This window comes from Myripristis murdjan, chromosome 7, assembly GCF_902150065.1.
Source record: "Myripristis murdjan chromosome 7, fMyrMur1.1, whole genome shotgun sequence".
NCBI lineage: Eukaryota > Metazoa > Chordata > Actinopteri > Holocentriformes > Holocentridae > Myripristis > Myripristis murdjan.
In genome coordinates, this window is record NC_043986.1 from 22,963,638 (window position 1) to 22,981,638 (window position 18,001).

The 18,001-nt window shown below is 41.2% G+C and overlaps 2 protein-coding genes across 2 annotated transcripts; both read left to right on the forward strand.

Moving 5' to 3' along the window:
- Window positions 1-1,866: 1,866 nt before the first annotated feature.
- On the forward strand, window positions 1,867-7,722 carry peds1 (plasmanylethanolamine desaturase 1). The gene is made up of 6 exons (XM_030055143.1): window positions 1,867-2,002; window positions 3,093-3,212; window positions 3,470-3,561; window positions 3,781-3,925; window positions 4,075-4,287; window positions 6,862-7,722. Exons 1-6 carry the CDS (start codon window positions 1,867-1,869, stop codon window positions 6,981-6,983), a joined length of 828 nt encoding a protein of 275 aa, XP_029911003.1. The 3' UTR covers window positions 6,984-7,722.
- A 3,429-nt stretch (window positions 7,723-11,151) lies between these two features.
- On the forward strand, window positions 11,152-17,664 carry LOC115361635 (ubiquitin-conjugating enzyme E2 variant 1). The gene is made up of 4 exons (XM_030055145.1): window positions 11,152-11,285; window positions 12,413-12,561; window positions 13,214-13,339; window positions 15,909-17,664. The coding sequence occupies exons 1-4, from the start codon at window positions 11,264-11,266 to the stop codon at window positions 16,053-16,055; spliced, it is 444 nt and encodes a 147-aa protein (XP_029911005.1). The 5' UTR covers window positions 11,152-11,263; the 3' UTR covers window positions 16,056-17,664.
- Window positions 17,665-18,001: the final 337 nt, after the last annotated feature.

Consider the following 18,001-nt stretch of genomic DNA (forward strand, 5'->3'; position numbering starts at 1 on the left):
CAGTGGTGGGTTTTGACAGCTCTTCCTGTCTTAGAGGGGTTTTATAGGGCTCTAATAGGGGCGGGGCTCGGAGCGGGCAGGTGAGTGACGCGCACTGACTGGACAACCTGTGCTGCTTTCAAACGCTCCTCATGACCTCCTGAGCCCGATCTCCACAAAAGTCGTAAATGTGACTTGTCGCACGTTCAGGTAACCTACTTTCGGTCGGAAATAACAAAATGTACCCCATCCGTGTGCGCGCATATGTGTGTGTGCGTATGTGTGAGAGAGATAATGATGGCTGTTCATCTAAAAAAGAAAAACAAACACCTAACAACTACTTTTCACCGCAGCAGCGGAATGCAGCAGTATATGTCAAAAATGATGTTTATGATTTTCAACCAGAAATTAAAATATAATTACATAACAATGCTAGTGCAGATACAGAATGCCAACCAAATGCAATACTTTACCAATAAATGTTGGGGCATGTTCAGCGCCCCCTAACATCCTGGCAAGTCGGGGGTCATTAATAAATCCCACTGTCTCAGTAGTATATGATGCTGTCCATCACTTTCTTGGGTTGTTCATGCGCGATCTCCCTGTAAAAGGATGCTTCACATCGTTCACAAAGACAGCACTATACAGTTATTTTCATCTTCACTTTCACGGGTTTACATTATGCCACAAAACAGTAACATTAACTCATAAAATTAGGCCAACAGACTGTGCATTTTGCATTATAATTCACAACATTATGTGAATATCCATACTGAAACTTTGCTTTACATAATGATAAACAATCAGTGTGTGATCAGTGTTGTGCTACATACGTACAACTATTCAATATGTCAAATATGATCAGTGCAAGAAATGCACATTAAAAGTGGGGTCCAGTGATTTTGTGCACACGTTTAGCTGACTAATGAAATTCTGCATCATTAACAACAATACAACAACATCATGGAAGCAGCACTGGTGACCTGATTTCTCAAGCGCTTCACACGGGCTGTTTGTCACCTAGGCTGGTGTGCATATGCTGGCTGAGCGTTCGGCTGCTCTACCAACTTCACTCAGAGCACGGGTTGGGTTTGATGTGTGCAGCTACTGCCATCTTGTGGCGAAGAGCTGCAAGAAAGCAAATAAACGACTGCACAGTCACAGAGAGGTTAAAATGACACTATTTTGCAGCCAATATCTGTCCATCCACTCTCAGCAAGGAGAGCGGCACAAAAGAGAGAAATTGTTTTACATATTACAGTAGCAACTGCATATCTTGGTCTATTCCCCATTAGAGACAAAAAGATACTAGTGCGTGGTTAATTTGTAACTTTGTATCAACACCATATGCTGGGTATCGCTCCTTCTGGTTATTCAGGTACGTTCATTGTGATAACATAAAGAAGATAAGTTGCAACATGAATACGCGTCTACCGCCAAGACACATTTTTTCTGATCGGACTCCAACCATAAAAAATTCCAGCCTCCTCCCCCTACAAATGTACACTCTCCCGCTCTCATACGCGGATCTCAAAGCTTTTGATTGGTGTAAGCCAGTGGTGCGGACGTGCACTGGCGTCGTCTCGGAGGTTTCTGGATCATGTGGGCAGAAGCGGCGAGTGAAACCTCGACTCTTCGAGCTGAGAACTGGGACTCGGCAGGACGGGTGGGGTCAGGAAATGCGGTCTTTTTCCCCTCGCAACGCCATTGGTCCCCCGGCAAACTCTAGAACCTTTTCCCGTGCTGCGATTGGCTGATGCGTTTATCGAACTGGGTGCGATTGGCTGCGAACGCTACGCTATTTGTGGGCTGAGAAGTTGATGAATCCGTTGGTTCCTGTATGTGTAGAGAGGCTGAAGGGGCTGGGCTGAACCAAAAGTGGAGAACATGGCGAGAATGGTAAACGAGAACGGGTGTGGACAAGAAATAGGGAGTCCAGAGCCACAGGGGCCGGGCCGGGGTGCTGCCAGATGGGGCCCGCAACACGCAGGTGCCCGGGCACTGGCGAATTTATACACTCCAGGTGAGTCCATTTCCTCAGCAGTGTCGTGTTGTGGGATTTGTTCCCGTGGTCAAAGTGTCCATCGGCGTGACATAACACCGCAGGAGGCTTTAATTAGTAGATAAGTAAGCCAGCGAAAAGCGAAGTATTCAAAAATTGCAATCAGATGTATCGATCTCCCGTTAATTGCAATGAACTGAATTATTGTGAGCGATCAGCGACACTGCCGGCGTGTTACATAGTCACACTCTTGTCTTGTTACACAACAGGAATCATGTGAGATTACTGGTTGAATTTTTTTGGTCGGGTTGTTGCCAGTTCTCGGTGGTATTTCGAGCATTTTAGGTTGCAAATGTGAGAAGAATCCACCGCCTCTGATTTTTGTACAGAGGCCCCATATGGGCATGGAGTGGCTGTGACCTTTCATAACAGTGTTGCTGTAGCCTAATTGCGAACTCAGCTGATTGATTTGAACTCAGCCAGCAATGCAGATCACAGTGTTTCCCTGTTTACTAATGATCCGGATTGATCTTGCCCGTTGTTATTAGATTATTTTTCCACCCCTACTATGATAGTTTCCCTATAACTTCTCTCCTGCCGAGCTCGGTGGTTTCTCGAACTGCAATGTATCCGACTGTCACCATTTGAACTTGCACCATTAACACAAAGGGCCTTCACACGCCCACACTACAAACAATTGTTGCCTATTGAGTCTCTCCTGTCAGTTGTGAAACCATATGAGTGTTGAGGCAGCCTCCCTTTCTGCCTGCCACTGAGTTTAGCCAGAAATACTCTTCACTCTCTTAAGAGTTGCACGGATCTTACAGGTATTTCAGGCCCAGCTCCTCAATAATAACATGCAAAGTATGGAGGAATGTGGCCTCACCGTAGGTTATTCAAGTTGTCTGCTGCAAGAAAGCTGAGAATTGATTCTGCTGGCTATTTTAATTAAAACTTTGGGCTGTTTTAAATGATCGATAGTCTTCTCAGCTTATCAGAGTAACATTATTCCAGATCAACCCAATGAAGAAGCAGTGCTCACACCTCTCTTGATTCTGTGAAGCTGCTAACACATATGCTTTGTTTTTGTTTTTGTTTTTTTACTTTAAAGGAAAAAGATGTCAAGAATGGATAAGTGTTGTCCTCTGCTTCTCTCTTATGGCCTTCAACTTCATTCACCTCCTTGCCTATTTCCATCTGGGACATGCATGGTACATCTTGTTGGGCATTGGTGAGTTATGTGCTCAACATTTACACAATGTATTGACGTACTAGGGAATATCTTCAGTGTTTGATAAGTTCTTATGACATGCACCGCAAAGCATGCTTCACTGCAGCAACGTTGTTTGTTCCTATTTTTAAAATTGAATTAATTTTGTCATCATTTATTTCTCTCTCTCTCTCTCTCTCTCTCTCTCTCTCTCTCTCTCTCTCTCTCTCTCTCTCTCCTTCTCTTTCTCTCTCTCCCCCTCTCATACTGGATTTCAGTGGCAGGCATACTCAGTGCAGACTTTGCATCGGGCATTGTTCACTGGGGGGCAGACACATGGGGATCAGTGGATCTTCCCATCTTTGGAAAGGTAGAGGTTCACAAGTCTATTTCCCGTTCTATTTGGAATCAGCGCCGAAATCAGAACACCTTACTGTAATCTAGCCCAAGAGTACACATCAAAATCTGCATTTTGTACCCCCTCCCTCTTCCCAATTAACAGAATGGCCATTTAAAAGGACCACTTAATTTGACTTTACTGGTTTACTACCTGCTTCTCCTGTTGTTTACTGTCCAATCTCTCCCCCAGGCCTTTATACGACCATTTAGAGAGCACCACATTGATCCCACAGCCATCACCCGTCACGACTTCATTGAGACCAATGGTGACAATTGCATGCTGACCATAATCCCTCTAGCAAACATGGCCTTCAACTTCCTCACACTCTCCCCTGGTAAGCTACTAACAAGGCTTGCCTTCATTTTAAAGTCACAGAATCATTATAACCTGATACTGCTTCTGAATTAGTGAAGGGGAAAACACACCAAACAAATAAATACCTTCTTTCTTCCAACCTCCCTCTCTGTTTCTTTCCAACTGTAGCGGAGATTTACCACAACTACCCCTGGTACTGCTATGTGTTTGCACTAGCCATCTTTGTGACCCTCACCAACCAGATTCACAAGTGGTCACACACGTACTTCGGCCTGCCTCGCTGGGTAGTGTTTCTCCAGGACTGCCATATCATCCTTCCCCGCAAGCACCACCGCGTCCACCACGTCTCCCCGCATGAGACGTACTTCTGCATCACCACAGGTTTGTACAAAACCTGTGCAAACTGCAGTGTGTTTTTATGGCGGAGGCCTGTCACAGAAGTGAAGCAGTGCGTGTTCGAACACTTTTGCTCTTGCTCTCCACTTTGTTCTTTGTTCTTTTCGCTACCTCACAAGGACTAATACTCAACTCGAACAACTATATTATTTGTAAAAGTGACTGAAGCTTTCACAGAGTTTTCAGATTTCATCTCTTTGAAGAGAAGTGAGAGTGAGACTGTCTAGCCACGGCTCTGAGGCTGAAACACGACGAGTCCTTCTGCCCTTGAGAATTAGACTGGCTTTTCTTTGTGCAGATTATTTTCTCTTATGGTGGTGGAATGTGAGCAATTAATGTGGAAAAATTGATGTTTGAGGCACTGGAATATATTAACTAGACTGTGGCTTCAAAAAACTTCTGAAGGTAATGACATTCACTTTGGGGTGACAACCCACTGAAAGCTGAGGAAGCACTCACCACTTTGTCAAGGTGCTGGATTAAGATATGATTATGAAGAAAGAGTAGACCCTGCACACTCATCTGCTCCAGTGGTGAATTTCATGGCGATGTTTCAAGCCTAGACTCTTTAAACTTCAAGTTTGACCTGACAAACTCAAACTTGAAGTTTGATCGACGAAGAGCCTCGGCTGGAAACGTCATGAAATTCAACATTGGAGCAGATGAGTGTGCTGGTTCTATTCCTTCTTTGTAATGACCCATTAATAAATGAAATAATAATATCAATTGAGCATCAGGCAATAACTTGAGTCAGTCAGCTGCAGAGACTATGAACCAGGTTTATGCTCTTAAAAGAGTGCAATAGTTAGAAGCTTTGTTTTGCTTTGGGAAAAAGATGACCTCTCTCACTTCTCCCTCCACTGAAAGCAGCAGCTGTGCCAAACTCAGCCAGAAAAACACAGAACCTGAAAGAAGAATCTCTCAACTCTACCAAATACAAGAAGGTGGAAAAGTCTGTTTCCCCCTCAAAATGAGTTTCCTCTTAACTTAACCTGCACCCAACCTTATCCCTAAACAGTTGTGCTGAAGTCCGTTCTTCCCTCAAATAATTTTTTCCTCCTGTTGGTGAAGGTAAAGGGAAACAGATATTGATGGGGGAACAGACTTTGACACAACACTTGAACCGGCCAACAATCAGAACCTGAGACATGAAGTGCGTTGCGGACTGGCTTTCAGGTATAATGAACCCCATGCTGGTGACTGTGCGGTCACTAGACCTGTTCCATAGTCCATCCAAGACCCCACTTGAGGCAGACACCACTACTTATCTGGACGTGTCCCACTGGCTAAAACAGAGCAAGCTCTTGACAGGGCTCAGACAACAGGTATATTGTTTTGGACGAGCTGCTGGTCGGTGAGCTCAATTGTAATGCCACAGCTAAGCCTGTGAGGAGGGTCTCTTGGTGGCATCCAGAGGTAAACAGTTCTGAAAACTGTCCGTCTACCTAACGCTATGGTGTCACAAGTGTTATTGGACCATCCAGGCACAGACACACTTACTGTACATGTCGGAGCAAATGACACTCGCCCCAGAGTGACACATGGCTCATAAAAAGGGATTTAATACACCTAATGGACATTCTACAGCAAGTCCCAGCTCAGATATTTGTGTCAGGTGAAAACCCCACTTTCAGGAAAGGAATTGCACGTTTTAGCCACTCGCTGGCATTAAATATCTGGTATTCCTCCACATGCACTGCTCACTGACAACTGCAGCCTGTTCTGGGAGCAATGAAACGGTTTCAGAATGGACGGGGCTCATTTACACAGAGTGGGGCTCCATACACTCAGTGCCAACTCAACCTAAGCCCTTATCAAATCAGCTCCGTCAAACTTCTATTTTATCAGTGAGGTTACATAGGAAAGGATGGGGAGTAGCCACCTTGTGTTTATTTTTAGTAGGCTAGACTGTTGTAATGGTGTTTTCAGATGTCTTAGTAGAAAATCAATCAGCTGCAGCTCATCAAGAACGCTGCTGTCCACACTAACACCAAGAAAGTGGAGCACATTACACTGGCACTTAAATCACTGCACTGGCCTCCTGTGTGTCACACGATAGATTTAAAAATCCTGCTACTTGTCTGTAAAGCACTTAACGGACTCGGGCCTAAATCTATCTCTGATTGACTTATACATTATGAAGCCTCCACACCCCTCCGGTCATCCTGGGACTGTTTTAGTGTCCCAGGATCAAAACCAAGCAAGGTGAAGCAGCATATAGTCTCTGTGCCCCCCACCTGTGGAGCAAGCATCCTGACTACCAGAGGTCTGCTAAAACTGTCTACTCATTTAAATCAGGGCTTTCCAATCAAGATGCAGCATCTTTTTAATCTTTAACTATTTATTTTCTTGTATTTTCTTTTGTTTATTGTTTTTATTGTCTTTGACATTAATGTATTTCTGCCTCAGTAAAGCACTTTGAATTGGCTTGTGTCTGACTGGAGCTATATAAACAAACTTGCCTTGCCCTTTTGAATCAGAAATGAAGTCAAACGTCTGTAGCTTGTGAGATAAATTGGAATTGAAAGGCCACGTTGTCACTGAGTCTTGTGTTTCCAGGTTGGCTGAACTACCCTCTGGAGAAGCTGGGCTTTTGGCGTAACCTTGAGGATCTGATCCAGGGTCTGACGGGAGAGAAGCCCAGGGCAGATGACCTGAAATGGGCTCACAAAGTCAAGTAACACCGCAGCCCAGCTGCACCCTACCTCAGAAGACACCGGCTCCGCCCTGTCTTTTCTTCCCCTTTTGCCTAACTGAAACTGTAATCCATAGGAGGAAAAACTTAACCAACAATTTCTGATGCCATAGCTTTAAGTCTTGCACATTTTGTCTGATTTTTAAGAAGAGCGCTTTGTTGATGGATTGTTTTTTTCTTTACTCACGGAGGAGATTATCATTTTAAATTGCAATATCTCCTTAACTCCTTGACAGGCTCCATATTCTTGATGTTGTATGTCTAACACAGCTCACCAATTTTAAGGTGATACACAAAGGCCATTGCTCTCAGACAGTGTGGTCAGACACATCATTTGAAATCACTTTTTAAGGAGAGTCAGTGATGTTTTACGTCCTTCAAAACAAACTCAAACATCCCCAGCAAGAATACTTGAAAGGGTGAAAATGCCCTTAACTGCACTTGTTTTTTTTTGTTGTTGTTTTCCCCCTCTTCAACACCACACATACATGTATGGAAAGATGCTAAAAATGTCAAAAGTGTGTTTTTGCTATTACTGCTTTCTTTTCCAGCAGGTGCTGGATCTGTCATTGCATCTCTGCCTCAAAAAGGGCCTTCTTATTGGGCATACAAGTTAAAGTTGGATTTCGGCTCAGTAGTAGGGCCGGGCCAGTACAGGGTTTCTGCAGGCATTACCAGTGTTGATATTTAAAGAACAGATTGGGTAATTACTAAAGCAGACCTTTAAAAAAAATGTACAGTACAATAAGCATCTTTGTTTCTGAATCAGCTGTTATCAGGATGGAATTACTATAATCAACAAGCAAATCTGAGACAGCGGCTACAGTTACACTGCAGGTTTCAATGCAGATTAATCATCCAGATTCATCATAACAGGATGTGCTGAGTGACAAGACCGAAAGCACACAAAAATATTGAGACCAAAAAATTGCTGTCACATATTTTAGACTGGATAAGAAAGTGGCCAGTCTTGCGTTGTGATTGGAATTATACTTTTTCTGGACAGCATGCAGTCACAATATGAAAATAAACAAAGTAAAAACAACAGCCAACAGCCAAACCGCCATTTTCAGGCCATGTGTAAACATACAGTACAATCTAAAAAAAATATAGAAAATCAAAATCATGTTGAAATGTGTGTAACTGTAGACAGTGTTGATGCAAGGCCAAAGCCAAATCTATACGCTATTGTACTTAATGTAACTGTCTGGCCCTACTAAAGAGCCTTTTCAGATGATCATGTGTGTAATCTGGGAAAAGCATTGTTTAAAGTTATTATTATTTAGCTGATGATTCCTCCGGGTCAACAAGCCTTGGTGTTGCCGTCAGGAAGGAGTCTCATGCAGTTTTGTAAAGTAGCCTTAAGTATCGCAGATGCAGTAATTGTGTTGATTTTTTTATTCTTCTTTTTCCATTTGCAGCACTCCTTTGTAATGTCGAGATGGTCGTTTTTACTAACTCCAGATTCTTGTCTTAAATTTCATTATATGCAGGCACTCCTTAATCATGTTGAGTCGAAGGTGCCACACACACCGTTTGCTTTGTCCAAGAGCCAGATCGGGAAAAAAAAGAGTCTTTCACACACTTTTCCACCCCTGCATTGATTTATTATCTTTTGACTGATCTTGTAATAAATCAATACAGAGGTGAAAAGGTGCAGGAACTGACTTTTTTTCCTCTTGGAATCGACTCTTAAATCATGTGCCAATTTTCTGTAACATTGTTTTCACGTCTCACAGCTATTGTTTTATAACCTGGGAGAGAACAGTCATAGTTTTGGAACATAATATTCCCCTTCAGTAATATTGCCAATTTGTACCGTCTGGCTAAGTGCGACCAGCAGACTTGGTAATGTTACAAGGGCTTCAGTGATGGCTGATGATCCAAGAATTACTTGAGTGCTACAGATGAGATTATTTACAAACTGATGGGTGAAAATTTTCTTAATGCTTTAGTGATTAATTTGTAAATGTATTGTACAGCTGATAACTATGCAGTGTATTAAGAGGCCCTTAACTTTATGTCTTAACTTGTGTTAAAAAAAAAATCCAATTTGGCAAAATTGCTTCCTTTTCCCAATATTTTACCCATATTTGCAATGTGGCAAAATGGAGCTCAAATATTAGCTAGTTAAGAAACTGCATGAGAAAACTACTTTTACTATTGACTCTCAAGATGTCACCAGCACAGGCTTACGAGTGCATGCATGCATATGGCATGTTGGGCTTGTGCAAGCAATATATCGGGTCACCAGCTTTCCTTAGAGTTTGTGTGAAATAGCCACTGAGCAGAGAGGACTCTGCTGCAGGTGAGGCTCTCATTTAGATGGATCTATTTTCAAATGGGAAAACCTCAACTTTTACCAAAATGGTCCCTGGTTTGAACTACCAAAACTTAATCTTCATTCCAAGGAAGTGCTGGGAGCGGTTTTCAGGTGCTGCTGGGAGACGCACACCTCGCTGCTCAGTGGGACTGACCGGGTTAAAGGCTAAACCGTAACGCTTCTTGGGTGTTTCAGTCAAAATAGATAATTTGATAATAGTAAGTAGTAAATAGTTTCTTTCAAAGCCACCATAGCTTTTTGTACTCTGTTATATTCCAATTTTTAAATCCTTCATACTTGATTATCTAAGATTCTTCACTATAGGTCAATAGCAAAACTACACTGCAGATTGCATAGTGCTTGCCAAGAAATGTAGACTATTGTGAAAGGCCGTTTTGTGAGCTTGGTAGTTTTAATGTTTGCTGGTTAAGGGATGACATTTTGTGTCACTACATCCTAGCCTGGAGGTTTTGCTCTTTACTTCAGTGACGCCCTTTCACCAGTATTGGGTAAAAACACATTTGGGCATCTGGTTAATTCTTACAAATACAGGACATTTGAGGGAAAACTAATTTTCTACAAATGATTTTCGACTTATGGCTGTAGCCTTAGACTGTGTGGTGCCTCACTGAAGTAAATTACTCTCTGTGGTCATTATATAAAAGCAGTGACATATTTTTCCCACCTTTCTAGAAAGTTAAGTGTTTATGTAATAAGGCTAAATTCAGTGTAAGTAATAATTTTTTACATGGTAATAAGGTAATGGTTAGAAAAACTAGATATGACATGACAAAGTGTTTGGAGATTAACAAAACTGACAACCCCATATTTATTTAAAAGAATACAAATGGTTATGTCATACTGGTGAGTCTGTTTACGAGTAAGTTGTAGATCTAACAAGTATATTCTCTAATTGACCTCGGGAGTGTGGTCCAAATAATATTTTTCTCTCTTTTTCACTTTCTATTTGTGATGTTCAGGTGGGTTTGATAGTCAAGTCGTTGTGTGGTAAAGGAGTTACAACACTCATTTTCCCTCTCAGATCTTGTGTTGGCCAAAGTAATGCTTTATTTTTTTTTCTTAAATACATTATAGGTCCTATTGTAGCCATATGTTAGTGCAGTTAACTAGGCCTTCTGCTATTGAGGTGGACATTGTGGTTGGTCTGTGTCGGTTTTCTTGCTTCAAGACTAATGGGTCTCCATCAGTGGTTGTGAAGGGTTTTGTTGACAATGTATGATTAGCCAAGTATTTGCCCCGTGGAACAAATTTTACAAAAGCAGATCAATTTTGTTTATAGCTGGGCAATGTCTGTGGGTATGTTTGACATGATGTGTCTAAATCAATTTTTGTAGTGATCCCTGGACTTTTTATTGAATTGCCTTATCGTCTCCCCCGATTGATTACATGTAAATCTTGCCGGCAATATGGGAAACCATGTTGTTGACTCTTAAAATTGCCCACACCTTGCTACCCATTTCTTCTGAGGCAAGAGCCATGGATGTTGTTGGTTATGTATGGTGGTGATGGAGATATAGATATCAGAAACAATGCCTTGATGCCTTTTTGTTGTCTTCCATCTGGGAGACTTACAATGTGTATATGAAATTGTATTTATAAGTAAACTAAATAAACAGTTAAATAATATTACCATTGTCTGCTTGCTTTTATAAATCCACTGACAATTAACATCGACATGGCTGCGAAGAAAGAGCTGCAACGCACACAATTTATAAGCCAATAAGCTGTATTAGATTTAATAATGATAAATATATTCGTGCACAGCATTTAACTGGTGGAGTGTGGTTGAACGTGCATACTGATTGGTAGACAAGGAGACAACAAAGGAGGCGGCGTTTGGAGTGAGGCGCGCTCTTCCTCGTGCACGAACTGCAGGCGACAATGGCAAAACGACGTGCGCGCTCCCGCTGTAAAGCGACAAGATGGCGGTCGCCGCCGGATCAGGTATATGCATGAGATAAATAAATCATCACCATAATAACCTGGTGCTTTGAAAATCATTACAAAGAACGCGTAAGCTATATGTGAGCTCCAGAGCGAGGCTGGTCAGCTGTTTGTGGTCGTAATGTGAGAAAAACCCGTTAAATATGAAGCTAACGCCTCGCTGTGTGGCTGCTGGACTGAATGAATAGACAGCTAGCGCTAGCGGTAGTTTGGGCTGTGTTGGGTTTCCTCTCAGCTAAGCTAGCTGGCGTTAGTTAACAGAAAACAGAACCAGGTTGTAATTGTCGAACATGAAACAGCTGTTAATGTCGTCCAGCTGTCACGAATTAAACAGGATGGTATGCCTTAAAATCTGTATGTAGTGTAGCTCAGCCTGTTAGCTTTACATCGTAGATTAATAACGCTGTCTAACGCTGCTGTCAGTGCACCACAGTATCGTTAGCCCAACGCCTTTTAGCTAGTCTGCTATGTAATATTATATCTAGAAGTGTGCTATCTAGCAGAATGGTAGTTTTACATCATTAATACGTCAATATTTAGCCTTCTGACTTAGCAGTTTTAGCTATCACGATGATAAAATGCAGACAGTGAAATGTAACCCAGCAGAGTTGCTGAGTATAGCGCTGAAGACTAGCAGCTTGCTGTTAATATCTAAATTTGCTGTCCTGGCCAGGCGTGCGGATGTGTTTGTTAGGCTGGTCTGCGTGGAGGCAAAGCTCAATAACACGGAAGCACCTCCACATCTCACTGCAGAGGCCAAGTGATGCAGCAGCACAATCAAAAAGCGACGCAGAAGTAATTAGGTGATATAACTTTGCATCCAATACCCTTGAATGGCACCCGACGGCCCCTCAGTGTCCAGAGACTGTAGATCATAAGACCAGTCCAAACGGGATGGAACAATCATTCTGCTTTCAGTGCCATCATGTGTTGTGCATCAGAGTGAGTCAAGGCCACTTCACACCTTGAACTGCACTTGACCAGTGACTAAGGCAGACAGCTTGTGCAGAGTTTGTGCTGCCGAAACCCTGTCATCATGCTGGAAAATTCCATGTGCATGCGTGACACAGAAGTTGTTAACATCACCTGAAATGTATGTGGAACCGTGTTCCCATGTGTCCAAACAGGCGTTAAAGTTCCCCGCAATTTCCGGCTGCTAGAGGAGCTGGAAGAGGGCCAGAAAGGTGTGGGGGATGGAACAGTCAGCTGGGGTCTGGAAGATGACGAAGACATGACTTTAACACGATGGAGAGGGATGATTATTGGCCCTCCTAGGGTGAGTGGTGGAATTTAAAAGAAATATCTCAGTGTGCAAAGGCCATCAGAGTGACCTAGTGGTTAGAGAACCAGTCCTGTAACCAAAAGGTCACAGGTTTGAGTGTGACTGCCCAGCTGGACCCATGTGTCTTTTTGAAGTATCCTGAGCAAGACACTGACCCTCTGCTTGTGCAGTCATTATAAATTGCTCTGAGTAAAGAGCATCAGCTACATGATTAAAATACAGAGGTAGAGGAGAGGGACATTGATCTGATCTTTAGTTATTAAGACTGTGCTGGTTTGAGAATGATGGACAACACACTTACTCCTAAGAGTGAAACTGAGATGGTGTCAGCACCATGAAAAAAACAAACAAACAAACAAAACAAAACAAAACAAACAAACAAAAAAAAACAGCACAGTAAATGTAATGACACATAAAATATGAAACAACAAAAAATACAGGTTATCTGGACAGGATCTTTTGCAGCTGGTAGCACAATATTGGGCACAACCTTGAGAGTATAACAAACAATGTTGTTCTGTTTGTTTTGAAAATCAAGATATTTGCATGCATTATCTACTATTATTTGTTATATAAAATCTTGTTTTTAAAAACAGGATCCTCTTCCCAGCCCACCTCATTTGTTTAATTGTGTCTTTGGCCACAGACAATCTATGAAAATAGGATGTACAGCCTGAAGGTTGAATGTGGGCCCAGATATCCAGAGACACCACCATTTGTAAGATTTGTGACCAAGATAAATTTGAATGGCGTGCACAACTCCAATGGTGTGGTGAGTAAATCTCTTTGTCTAGCTGCTGCTACTCTAATTTGAAGGATGTAGCCAAAATACAGTGACTAAGCTGTCAGCAGATGTCTTTGGAGGTCGAAATACACAAGATTGTAACAATGAGTTGTCTCCTTGTTATTTAAGGAAATAGATTTGGAAAGAGAAAAATAAGTTGGAGATCAGGCTCCTGTAACATGTGACGAGTGTGCATGCAATGTAAGGCGTGTTCACATCTGTTGCTTGGAGAGTGGCATGCATCAGTACAATTAAACCAACTGTATACAGTCAGTGGAAAAATTTGTTTGGCAAATCTTTTTTTCCCATGGCTGCACAGTTGACTGATCAGCCTGATTAAACAAGGTCCTGCTCTAAGTGCTGCTTTTTCTCTCCTCTGAGAACCGGTCCAGTCTAGAGCACATATGTCAGATTCAAGGCCTGCCAGCCAGATCACATGGCCAGTACACATGGCCTGCAAGATGACTTTCTAGTAATACCAGTCCGGTTCCATATTTCCCACAACGCTGATACTACAAACTCCAACATGCACTGCAACATCCTGCACTATAATGGCACCACACAAAACACCTGTGTGGCCCCGCCCCCCTTTCCTGATGAGCTTATCAGGAGCCCAGATTGCAACAGTTATTAACTAGGTAATTCATTAGCAAAAGCAGGTTTTTTTTTTTTTCGCATATTTTGGTTTAACATGAACATATATATATATATATATATATATATATATATATATATATATATATATATATATATATATATATATATTTATTTTTATTTTATTTTATTTTATTTTTTTTTACCACTGAGGTGCATGTATGAGTAAAAACATATATGACTGCAGATTTAATATCAGTTGTCTGGTTATTTTTTATTTCATGTGATCAAACTATTAGTCATTTGAATGGATTCAGGGAAGGCGTGGAGATACAATAAGTTATTCCAGAAAAAAGGAATGACGCTGTTCATATTTGTGTATGAATCACACACAGGACATGTTTTGATCAAATGAGCAACCACTTTGGTCAAAAGTGTTAAGTAAATTTAACCCCCGTTTGGCCCTCAGATTGGTTGTGATTTTTTTAATACGCCCCCTTCAGTGACTAAGGTTTACACTCCTGGGTATCTAGGGCTCTAGACTCTAAAGCCCTACACTATGCAGTCTAGGGCTGAACTGTTAATCAGAATATTATGAAAATCTCCATATGGCCAAGCACAATATCAGTGTGAGAGCAGTTGCAATTTTTTGAACATAAAATGTGTTACAAAAGCATTGCTTTTACTTGTTATTATTAAGGATATTTCCAACTGTGGCAGCTGTTAGCAATTTTAGTTTCCTGTGCAAAACCTATGTGTACTTGATGTGCAACCACTGATCTGTAATAAAAACTGTATTGTTGATGACATAATAAAAAAAATAAGCCACCGTGATGCCATATTGGTGCATCCAACTTTACTATGGAGGGGTTCAATCAATAATGTCAATAATCTCTAGCTCAGCTGAAAATTTCACCTTTAAATGATTTCCTACTCATAATAAAGGCCATCTGTCAGTTCTATAGTATTGAAAGAAATTAAAAAATACACATTGGATTTTAGTTTACCTTTATTACTGACACATAGTTAACTCGTCATCCCAGTCGTTACATACAGACAGAGCAAAGGCTTAGTCTTAGCAGAATCTAAGTCTGTACTAGTGAATAAGCTCATTGGCTTTAAGCCTCGCTGCTAAATTGATGCTGCACTAGATGGTAAGATTGTAAACAAAAGATGTTGATATACACTCAGTGGCCACTTTATTAGGTCCACCTGTACCATCTAATGCAGTTCAATACAACAGCCCGGCAATAAATTATGCCTTTTAACAAAGTCTATAATGCTCAGTTTTTGTTGACACTGAAAATGTGTAAATTTTATTCTATCTTATTACTTAGGTTATAGTTTGCAGAGGTCCTGTACTGGACTACATTATATTGAGAGGTGTTTCTAATTTTTTGTCCTCCCTATTTATATACATGAGGGGGACAGAATATTGGAAACAGCTCTCAATAAAATGCAGTCTAGTACAACAACAGCACTAACTATGAGCTCAATGCCAAGCCCAGAATTGAATGAACACCTCTATTACTGTGACAAAAAGAAAACCTGGGCATTATAGGCATCAGAAAAGTAAACTGTAGGGTTATTATAGTCAAAGAGCTGAACCACTTGGACGATCTATACAGCCTGTAAAAGTATATCAATACACATGAATTTCAGGCTTTCTCCTAATGTTACAATCATCTGTGAATTGCTTTCCCATTCCCTTTAGCGAGTGGGGTTTTTAAAAATGCACTGTGCATCATGCCCTTAGTTTTGGCGCACACATATGGGTACTGACTCACTTTCAGCGGCTTAAACCTTGGTGGGTGGGCAATTTATTATTACGTCAGCCATCCAGAGTCGATTATAAATCTGTGTCTCTAACTCGTACATTGTTGTTGTGTTTCATGGCATGGTTTATGAGTGTGTCAGGGTCCGAGTGGTGACATTGGCTCCTTCCTTTCTCTTTGCCCTGCAGGTTGACACACGAGCGGTGTCGGCACTGGCCAAGTGGCAGAACTCCTACAGCATCCGGATGGTGCTGCAGGAGCTCAGACGGCTCATGATGTGCAAGGAGAACATGAAGCTCCCCCAGCCACCCGAGGGCCAGATCTACTCCAACTGAGCCCATGCTACTTTTGCCTCTCATTCTCCTTCTCCTTTTCCCCCCAGCTCTTCTCTGTTTGCATTCATTCCTTCATCCCATCCACCACCACGTCTTGACATTCAGTTGCCTGCCAACACTTCAGGCTGCGCGCACATATGGCAGCAGACTTACCATGACAATGACAGATATACACCAACATACATAGCGTAATATACATGAATGCACACACACGCACACACAGACACACACATACAAACGCACACACATTCACATGCACACTTATCCATTGTTCATGAAGCCATTCTCAGGCCCCGGCCCCCTCCCTCTCTCATCACTGGAGCTCTGGGTGGACTAGATGTGACGAGGCAGGTGGAGTCCTCAGTCCGCACCAGATGTGATCATTCGAATACTGTACATCTTACTAATCTTTTTTTATTATTATTTGTTATAAATGCAGATTGTACAATAACATAAATAATCTTATTGAGTGTACATCTCGTGTGTTGCCTTTTTGTAACATTGAAAAATAGCCACTTAACATAATTGTTCCTAGTTCACTTACCATTTGTGGTTGCTGTTAGTTATGACGAGATACATTATCTTTCAAGGCTTATCGTTCCCTATGAAAATTGTACCCAGAACATATTTAACTTGGCAGTTCATGTTAAGTATGTCAAACATGAAACAGATGTGTTAAATGAAATATGTTGAGAAGTATTTCATGAGTATTTGTTGAGGTTATGGGCATGCATAGAATAACTGTTGCAGTTTGTTGACTGTTCCCATGGTACCTGCATGTGGATGCAGCTCATAGCCAAGGTGTCACAGCTTTTTTTTTTTTTTTTAAGTAAACATTTATTTATAATTATTTCATTTAAGCACACATTCTCATATGTTCTCAGAACTGAAGTGAACATTGTTTACACCAGTTTATCTATTCTTACACCATCACATTATGTGTAGCCTATATCAAAAGGTTTGCAGGCATCTGACTAAACAATGCTTGAAAAGAGAATCTAAATCAGCTACCTCTTTTAGTCCTGTGTAATGTCAGAGAGGATATCTGACTGGTGGAACTGTCTTCTTTATACATTTTTTTTCTCTCTTTCCTCCATGTCTTTTATGAATCCAAAGTCGTGCTTTTCCACTTGTGTGACCATTTAAGATCTATTAATGTTAGTGCTGAAGGAGGTTCAAGGTCAGTCATTCATTCGCCCCATAGGAGGGTTATAAATGTAGATGTTTTGCATTTTTACAAAATGAATTGCCTTATGTACAGTGTTTACATATCTTCTGCCCTTGAATGACTTTACCAAATGCAGCAAAAGTGTAATGTAAGCAGTCCCATCAGTGAGGAGACTATTTCAGATTTTACTCCCAGTTTGGCTTTTATTAGTTTAGCAACTCAATTTATGCTTGTTGGTAGGACATCTCTACTTGTGTAATGGTCTTGGTGATCTGATTTGTGTGTAGACAACCTGTAAGACATTCACATTTTATCCCCACCCCCCCAAAAAAAATATTAGAATGTAAACCCACCATGAGATACAGTTGTAAAATGAAACTTTCATGTTCAATACTCAAATCACTGTACTAGTAATAAAAGCTGCTGCTAGTATATCAGCAATGAAGGTAATCATGTCCCAGTTTTAAGTGTGACCAAGTGTTGATGAAAAGGATTATTTCTCACAGTTCCAAACCTCAACATTAAATTATGGTGACATTACACTGGGTGTAAACACAATAATCCTATGCGGGAGTCGTGTCTAACTTCAGAGGTATTCTATAAAAAGTCCCCACTGAAACACTTCAAAATCCAAAATAGATAAATACCTGCAACTGTTTCTGTTGGACCCCCGCGGACACCATGCTTTAAAAAAATTATTTCATTAACATTATTTTTAGATAATGAATTTTCTGTCTTATTATATTACATTCATTGGGGAATGACAGGTAAAATGAAG

Bases quoted from the DNA above. Each gene is read 5' to 3' on its own strand.
- peds1 (XM_030055143.1), top strand. From the start codon at position 1,867: ATGGCGAGAATGGTAAACGAGAACGGGTGTGGACAAGAAATAGGGAGT. The intron at 2,003-3,092 runs GTGAGTCCATTT...TTTACTTTAAAG, and splicing joins GGCGAATTTATACACTCCAG to GAAAAAGATGTCAAGAATGG. The intron at 3,926-4,074 runs GTAAGCTACTAA...TTCCAACTGTAG, and splicing joins CTTCCTCACACTCTCCCCTG to CGGAGATTTACCACAACTAC.
- LOC115361635 (XM_030055145.1), top strand. From the start codon at position 11,264: ATGGCGGTCGCCGCCGGATCAG. The intron at 11,286-12,412 runs GTATATGCATGA...GTGTCCAAACAG, and splicing joins GGCGGTCGCCGCCGGATCAG to GCGTTAAAGTTCCCCGCAAT. The intron at 12,562-13,213 runs GTGAGTGGTGGA...CTTTGGCCACAG, and splicing joins TGATTATTGGCCCTCCTAGG to ACAATCTATGAAAATAGGAT.